The sequence below is a fragment of the Protobothrops mucrosquamatus genome, unplaced genomic scaffold (genome assembly GCF_001527695.2).
Source record: "Protobothrops mucrosquamatus isolate PMUCROS unplaced genomic scaffold, P.Mucros_1.0 scaffold5795, whole genome shotgun sequence".
Lineage (NCBI taxonomy): Eukaryota > Metazoa > Chordata > Lepidosauria > Squamata > Viperidae > Protobothrops > Protobothrops mucrosquamatus.
The window spans coordinates 7,217-15,843 of NW_015391642.1; the positions used below are offsets into that span (position 1 = coordinate 7,217).

Sequence of the window (8,627 nt, forward strand, 5' to 3'; positions counted from 1 at the left end):
ATGATGATGATGATGATGATGATGATGATGACCCACTTATTTAACATAGACTGAATGCTTTACTATCAAGCATTTCTCATGTCTTCATAAAGGATTGTTATTTCTCCTTTCTCCTAGTGTGGCAAAGCAGGAAGGTGCTCTTGTTAAGAGTCTGAGCAGGAAACCCAATGGCATCACACTGCTTGAGAAGGCGAAAGAAGTGAGTCTGGCTTTGGGGTCCCTTTATCCAAAAATCATCAGAAGTTAAGACTGTGAAATACAGGGGATAAGCAAAGTTGGGGATCAGATGGCGCTCCAAGTGAGCAGAGATGATAGGATGATTAGCTTCATCTGGAGAGCAGCATAATACCAATACCTAGATTAAGATATATTTTGTTCAGTTTGATCTTTAGCATATTTTATGAATTTAGCTTGTGTTAAAATAACAAGTGAAATGACAACTGTAAAACGACAATTGTGAGAGTGTGCCCAATCCTGTGTCCATGGAAACATGCTTAATGAGGACAGTTACAAATCTAGTTGCTAAATCTGGTTAGTTTTCGTAGTTTCCTGTGTGGCATCAACTCAGATTCACTTGGTAATTTATGTTCAGAATATTATTCAAAGGCAGAGAATGTAGTACAGTAATCAGATAACAGGTATTTAGGTTAAATGTTTTAGGCTGAATTCAATTTTATGCTGTGCTACTCAGCTCTGAAGCCCTTTGCCCTTGAAAATTGTTTTTGTGTGAAGATAAAAATGGATGGATGGATGGATGGATGGATGGATGGATGGATGGATGGATGGATAGATAGATAGATAGATAGATAGATAGATAGATAGATAGATAGATAGATAGATAGATAGATAGATAGATAGATAGATAGATAGATATCCCTGATATTTAGAGGAAGGGTAGCAATCAAATTAAATCTAATCAAATGCATTGTTTTTTATTTCTTTTCTGCCCAGAAACTTCTCCAAAATAATACCATACAAACATCTAGATGCCCAAGGCATTTAAACATTAAAAATTGGGAGACTGGAACAATCCTTCAAGATGCATTGCACCATCAGGCCAAAGAGGTAATAAAAATGCTTAGATTTAGGTGTTGTTTTTTTCTAGCTCTCCAGCAGACCACACACAGTTGAAGTGGCCATAGCAGACTCTCCTCTATTCAGAGAAAGCTGAAGGAGATCCAATAATACTTTTAAATAACTGAAGGATTGTTATCTATTATCTCAAGTGGCGGCCACAACTGTTACTGTTACAAGCTTAAAATTACAGGAAGGCGTATCCCCATTAAAATTAGGAAAAACTGTATTAATGAAAGAAGTTGGCAGGGAAACAATTTGTCCAGGAAGGTAGCAGCCTTCCTTTCACTATTCCTGCTTCAGCAGAGGTTGAGCAGGCATCTCTCAAGAATCCATTTGGATTCCTGTTCAGAAGACAAGCTGGAATGCTAGCGCTTCACTTTTGGCTTCTACCTCTAGAAGCTTGCATTCATTTGCCCCCATTTTTTAAAATTTACTGAACGCAAAAGTAAGAAATAAAAAGAATACACAAAATACATAAATAAATAAATACATAAAAGAAAAAAAACTAAAAAGGGGCATGTTTTCACATACATACACACATAGCTGTACAGTAAGGATTTCAGTGAAAGGAAGCCATCATTTGTTACAGTCATCCATTCATTGACAAAATGATTATGTGCCATCAAACTGTTTTCAACATCAGCCATCACATACAGTAAGTAGATCTTCTCCCAGGATGTTCTATCTCCAACCTGGTCCTTCAGGTTTTCCAATGGTCCAGCCATCTTGCTGCTGGTGGTCCTATTCTTCTCATTCTTTACACCTTCCCCAGCAATAGAGCCTTTTCAAGGGAACTGGGTCTTTGTATAAGGTGTCTGAAGTAGGATAAGTTGAGCCTGGTCATTTGTACCTCAAGTGAAGATTCTGGGTTGATTTGCTCAATGATCCGTTGGTTTGTTTTCTTGGTTGTCCGTGTTATTCTCGGGAGTACAATCATCCATAATTAATCCATACTGATCTGAGATCCTGAGCAGATTTCTTCCATACTACACTTACTTCATTGTGTGGGCATTAAACCATCCCAAATGTTAAACCCTGCAGCTGTGCCTACTGCAGATTCTGGAAGTGTTTACTAACCTATCTCTCTTGCCTGCCTCTCTTTCCCAGGTTCTTAACTGTCAGAGCAAAGTTTGCCAGGGATCTCTCATGAATCCAAAAGGGTTAATTCGAGGTCCCCGAAATGAACCCATCCCCAGAGACAAGTTACTACTCCAAGCAACTGAGTTTATCCATCTTTTCTACAACACACTTCAAAAGTGAGTCAGTTTTTTTGCTTATTTTGAGCTTCTGTCCTGTGATTTACCTCCTTTGGGCAATCTTGGAAGGTCTTTTTAAAGGATCTTCCAATCAGGCCCTTTAGGCTGTTATTGGTGTGATACAATTAGCACTAATTGTAGTGCTAGCAGAGCAATAAACTGCCTTTGCGTTGTCTTAAGTTTGTAAGTGAAACAGAAGGAAAAAGCAGGTGATCAGGGAAGGCATGTCTCAGAACACAGGAAAGAACATAGAAAGATTAAAGAAGATTTACACTTGAATTATGCCTTCAGACATCCAAGCTACTTTACATACAATCCTATGGACCACATCAAAAACAGATGTTTGGGGCTTCTGCAAGAAAGGGACAAGGGTCTTCCCGCTCTGACATCTTTGTGTAGATAATGTAAATTATATAATGATGTAATGATGCACATGACATTCTTGTGCCAGACACTTGTGGCAGGTGCAGTGACCCACACCTGCATTCTCAGCTCTTGCATCCTTGGCAAGTCAGATAAAGGGACAACTTCTTAGATAGATAGTTCCACCACCTGCTCTCCTTAAGCCATTCTTTGATGCAGAGGGAGTCTGGAGCCGTCCCACATTCTCTTTGAAAGGAAGAAACCTCTCATGTGCAAAAAGCTTTGCCTCCCAGGGCTAGAGAGGAAGAGTGAAGAAATGAGTGCCTTGGGAGGGTTGACCTTGTTATCTCCAAATAGCTACTGACAAGAGATTAGAAATTTAATGCTGAAAAACACAATTTCTGAACTCCAGGAGAGATCAAAAGAGGGGGAGAGAGCGATGAAGAGAAGCTAATAGGATCTGGCAGGACAGATGGAGGCCTCAGCAGGCCATTTTTGGCCTATAGAACTGAAATTTGTTTGGGTAATTATTCACTTAGAACCATAATAATCTAAGCAGTGCCCTGCTGGATCGGACCCCTAGTCCATTCCATCCAGGAGTCTATTCTCACAGTGGCCAACCAACTAGCCAAGGAAGCCCATAGCAGATGGCCTCCAGAGATAGTCCCATGACTATTAAGGCTAAGAGCCATTGATCCCACGGCTGCTTTGTTTATATTCTGCATTGCAGGTAATACAATAACAGTCATATTATTTAGTGTCTTGCAAAATCTAGGAAGGGTTTCCACTTGAGACCTTAGAGAGCTATGCATTTTCATGCTGACTGGGTTCACACACCCAGTATGGCATAACATAGTTTGCTTGGTTTTGGCTTAGTTCTATGTGTGAACGTAGCCATCTGGATTTCTTCTATGCACTATAGTGGATGAAAGCAATGGCTTAACATACTGTGTGAACCCAGGTATTATATATCTGTTCAGATGAGATCCATATTCTTCAGTGTTTCTCGACTTCAGTCACTTTAAGAAGTGTGGATTTCAATTCCCAGAATTCCTTAGCAAGGTGGCCAGGGAATTCTGGGTTGACGTACATGCATGTTAAAATAGCCAAGGTTGGAAAACAACTGTGTTAGACCAAGACACTTCTGTGCCTGTTTACGGTTGGTGGAAGAATATTTAGCCATGCAACTGGAGAAGAGAAATGGAGCTGATGTTTCCCAAATATGCATGCACTTTTTTAAAAAAAATGTGCTGAGGGCAGTGGTGAAACAATGATATAAAACAGGCAGGATTACCTGTCATTGACGGTTCTCTCTTTGCACTAAGCATTGATTTATCATGTGCCATCAAGTTGTTTTTAACTCCTAACAATTACACAGATTTTCTCCCTCCTCTCCTCTGGTTTAATTGATTATGGCTTAAGCAGAGAATATGAAGCAGTTTCATTGCTGTTTATTGTTATTAATAAACCATGGTTTATGGCTTTTCAGTTTGAGAAACTACTGATTATAGGTAGTCCTCAACTTACGACAGTTCATTTAGTGACCAGTTACAATGGCACTGAAAAAAGTAATTTATGACCGCTTTCACACTTACAACTGTTGCAGCATTCCCACGATCATGTGATCAAAATTCAAGCGCTTGGCAACTGATTCATATTTACGACAGTTGCAGTGTCCCGGGGTCATATGATCCCTTTTTGCGACCTTCTGATAAGCAATACCGATGGGGAAGCCAGATTCACTTAACAACCGTGTCACTAATTTAACAACTGCAGTAATTCACTTAACAACCGTGACAAGAAAGGTTGTAAAATGGGGCAATGTTCACTTAACAAATGTCTCACTTAGCAACAGAGATTTTGGGTTCAATTGTGATTGTAAATCGAGGACTATCTGTGTAGCTGATTAAACACACCATGGAGTATTAAATGGTTAAACCAAGTCATTAGGTGAAGGATCTCTATTATCTAGAAAGCTGTGTTTTAATCTTTGGAGCCGGAGTTTGCAGACATTTGCCGACTACTTCTAATCTTACAAGCAAACAACGATGTCATTGGTGCTGCAAGAAAAAAATGTCTCATTATTATGACTCCTGCAGCAATTTGTCAAGGTAACAAGAAGTTTTACAGGCTCTCTTCTCCTACCAGGAGTGCCATCAATTTAGTCATAGCCAGTGCTTTTTTTCTAAAAAAAAAAAAAAAAAAGGTGCTGGAACTCACACACATCATACAACCCGCTTTGCCTACCCTACAAGGTTCCATTCAAAAAAGGTGCTGGAACTCCGTTTTGGGCATTCTATGAGAAAAAAAAGCCCTATAGGAAAGAATGATGGTTTTGAACATTCACTTGTTTAATAATAATAATAATAATGATAAAGTTGGAAGGGACCTTGGAGGTCATCTAGTCCAACCCCCTGCTCAGGCAGGAAACCCTATACCATTTTGGACAAATGGCTGTCCAGTTTCTTCTTCAAAACTTCCAGTGTTGGTGCATTCACCGCTTCTGGAGGCAGGTTGTTCCACTGGTTAATTGTTCTAACTGTCAGGAAGTTTCTCCTTAGTTCTAGGTTGCTTCTCTCCTTGATCAGTTTCCACCCGTTGCTCCTTGTCCTGCCTTCAGGTGCTTTGGATAATAGCTTGACTCCCTCTTCTTTGGGGCAGCCCCTGAGATATTGGAACACTGCTATCATGTCCCCCCTCGTCCTTCTCTTCGTTAAACTAGACATACCCAATTCCAGCAACCGTTCCTTATATGTTTTAGCCTCCAGTCCCCTTTAGTAGAAACAACGAGAAGAGACATGAGAAAGATCTCAGAGTTGTAGAAAAAATGATCGTGGTGACCAAAACTGGATGCAGTATTCCAAGTGTGGCCTTACCAAGGCATTGTAAAGTGGTATTAATACTTCACGTGATCTTGATTCTATTCCTCTGTTAATGCAGCCTAGCACTGTGTTGGCTTTTTTGGCAGCTGCAACACACTGCTGGCTCATATTTAAATGATTGTCCACTAGGACTCCGAGATCCCTCTCACAGTTACTACTATTGAGCAAGATACCTCCTATACTATACCTGTGCATTTGGTTTTTCTTGCCTAAATGTAGAACCTGTACTTTTTTTCACCATTGAATTTCATTTTGTTAGATAGCGCCCAGTTTCTTCTGTGCATCTCTTTGATTGGGAAATCCCTGAATCATTTCTGAATTAAGTTAACTCCCAATATTGCTTAGTGTACTGTTCACCCCTGTCACCATTTCCTATATTTTCTTTGCAGGGCAGAAACGGAAGAGCACACAACACGGCTGGAAGCAGTGGCTCAAGAGATAGAAAGAACAGGGACTTATCAACTCACCAAAGAAGAGCTTATCTTTGCCACAAAGCAAGCCTGGAGAAATGCTCCTCGGTGCATCGGGAGAATCCAGTGGTCCAATCTACAGGTGATCCATTTGCTTTTGCTCTTCAAGGCTTCCCAGATTCCACCGAAATAGCCAGAGTTCAGCTCATCCTATTCCATAGTGACACTTCCACAAAAATTATAAGACAAAGAGTAGAATTCTGGTCCAGCATGCTAGGACTATGTTTCAGATGCTGTGATGATGTCAATGATTTCACTTAGCAAGGTTCGAAGTAGGAAAGAGTTGGCACATATTTTATTGGACTTTACAAGCTAAGGAGAGATTTAAATTCTTGAATCTGCTTAACTGGATCCCCAATTGTCTGCCTTCTAGAAGGTCAGAATTTATAACCTGAAAAAGAGCACGTTTCAGAGAAAAATGAAAAAGATGAATAAGAATTGATATGTGAAATTGATACTCTTCCTTTGATCTTCTTCAACCGGGGTAGGCAACCTTGGCTCTTTTATGACTCGTGGACTTCACAATTCCTGGCTCAGGAATTCTGGGAGTTGAAGTCCACGAGTCATAAAAGAGCCAAGGTTGCCTACCCCTGTTCTAGGACAATGCTTCACAACATCAGCACCTGTAAGCTGTGCCTGGGGAATTCTGGGAGTAGAAGTCCACACAGGTTGAGGTTGCGAAATATTGTCCTAGAGAGAAGTTGGAGCTAAATAATCTATAAGTGCCCTTTTTGTGAGGATATTATCTGCAAAACATGCTAAACTAACTAGTTTCTAAGATTCAAGTGTGAATTATCGAAGAGTTATTTAGGATTGCAAAAGTTATATTTTTGGGATTTGGTTGGAAAGCGACCTTGGAAGCATGGAATAATATTAAGTTTTCTCATTTGCTAATTAATGCCTTTTAGGTGTTTGATGCTCGTAGTTGCACTAATGCTAAAGAAATGTTTGAACATCTTTGTCGCCATTTGGAGTATGCTACAAACGGAGGGAACATAAGGTATGAGCTGGTTTTTTTTTTTTAATATTTCATCTGGATCTATAGACTCGCTGAGTAAGCTGTCATTCACCCCCACTCTCTTGAAACAGGTCCACCATCACTGTCTTCCCCCACCGGACTGATGGAAAGCACGATTTCCGAATATGGAATAATCAACTCATCAGGTATGCTGGCTACCAGATGCCAGATGGATCCATTGTGGGAGATCCAGCCAACGTGGAGTTTACACAGGTATATACAAAATAAATATTGAGAGTAGTGCGTTTTTATTTTTATTATTATTTATTAAATTTATATTTATTTATTTGTATCCCGCCTTTATTATTTTTATAAATAACTCAAGGTGTTGAACATATCCAACATAACTTCCTCCTATTTTCCCCACAACAACAATCCTGAGGAGAGAATGACTGGCCCAAAATAACCCAGCTGGCTTTTCTGTTAAGATAGGAGTTCAAGTCAATGGCCTCCTGCTTTCTACCCCAATGCCTTAACCACTAGACCAGGGGTAGGCAACCTTGGCTCTTTTATGACTCGTGGACTTCAACTCCCAGTATGTCATATACCTAAGTCAGGGGTAGGCAACCTTGGCTCTTTTATGACTCGTGGACTTCAACTCCCAGTATGTCATATACCTAGGTCAGGGGTAGGCAACCTTGGCTCTTTTATGACTCGTGGACTTCAACTCCCAGTATGTCATATACCTAGGTCAGGGGTAGGCAACCTTGGCTCTTTTATGACTTGTGGACTTCAGCTCCCAGAATTCCTGAGGCAGCATGGCTCAGCATGGTAACCTCTCCCTTTCTCCTCAGCATGGCTGGCTCAGGAATTCTGGGAGTTGAAGTCCACGAGTCATAAAAGAGTCAAGGTTGCCTACCCTTGCACTAGACCAAACTGGCTCTATGCCATTTATCTCCCTGGTGGCTTACAACATCTTAAAAGCATAATATAAAACAATGAGAGCATTAAAACATGAAAAACACTCAGCGTTAGCATTAAAGCCTTAAATATTAACAAGAGATTAAATAAAAGGGACCAATAAATGACTGGGATGGAGGTAGGATCTTCTAAGCTACTAACCACCTCCAAAGTGGAACAGCCCCTATTAGGACCCCAGGCCATTTGGCGGAGCCAGGTTTTGTGGCCATTTCAGAAGACCAAGATGGTAAGGGCTGATCTGACCTCAAAGGGCATGCTGTTCCAAAGGGCAGGAGACAAGCAGAAAAGGCTCTTCTTCTCAACCCCACTAGCTGGCAGAGTCTGTACCCAGTGGTGGGATTCAGCCGGTTCGCACCACTTCGGCAGAACCGGTAGCTATTTTTTTGTTGCCCAGGCCCAGAAAGGACTTCCGGAAGCAGCATCCACACAGACAACCGGTTGTTCACATATTTTAATCCCACCACTGTCCATAACATACCTCTTCCGCAGGAGTGAGTGGGGTGGGCCAGTCCCATTGGGTGAGAGTGTTCCTCAGATAGACTGGACCCATGCCATAAAAGGCTTTGAAGATGGCAACCAACATGTTGAATTGGACCCAGAAGCAAACCTGCAACCAGTGCAGTTCCCACAGCACTGGTGT

The 8,627-nt window shown here is 41.0% G+C and overlaps 1 protein-coding gene across 1 annotated transcript in view; it reads left to right on the top strand.

Annotated features, from left to right (window-relative positions):
* Window positions 1-286: 286 nt before the first annotated feature.
* The window catches only part of LOC107299957 (nitric oxide synthase, inducible-like), a 29,068-nt gene continuing 20,727 nt past the window's right edge, over window positions 287-8,627 (top strand). The window contains exons 1-6 of the mRNA XM_015829300.1: window positions 287-298; window positions 952-1,065; window positions 2,185-2,333; window positions 5,968-6,130; window positions 6,957-7,048; window positions 7,138-7,279. Coding sequence (XP_015684786.1) covers window positions 287-298; window positions 952-1,065; window positions 2,185-2,333; window positions 5,968-6,130; window positions 6,957-7,048; window positions 7,138-7,279 — 672 coding nt within the window. The remainder of the gene's footprint in view (window positions 299-951; window positions 1,066-2,184; window positions 2,334-5,967; window positions 6,131-6,956; window positions 7,049-7,137; window positions 7,280-8,627) is intronic.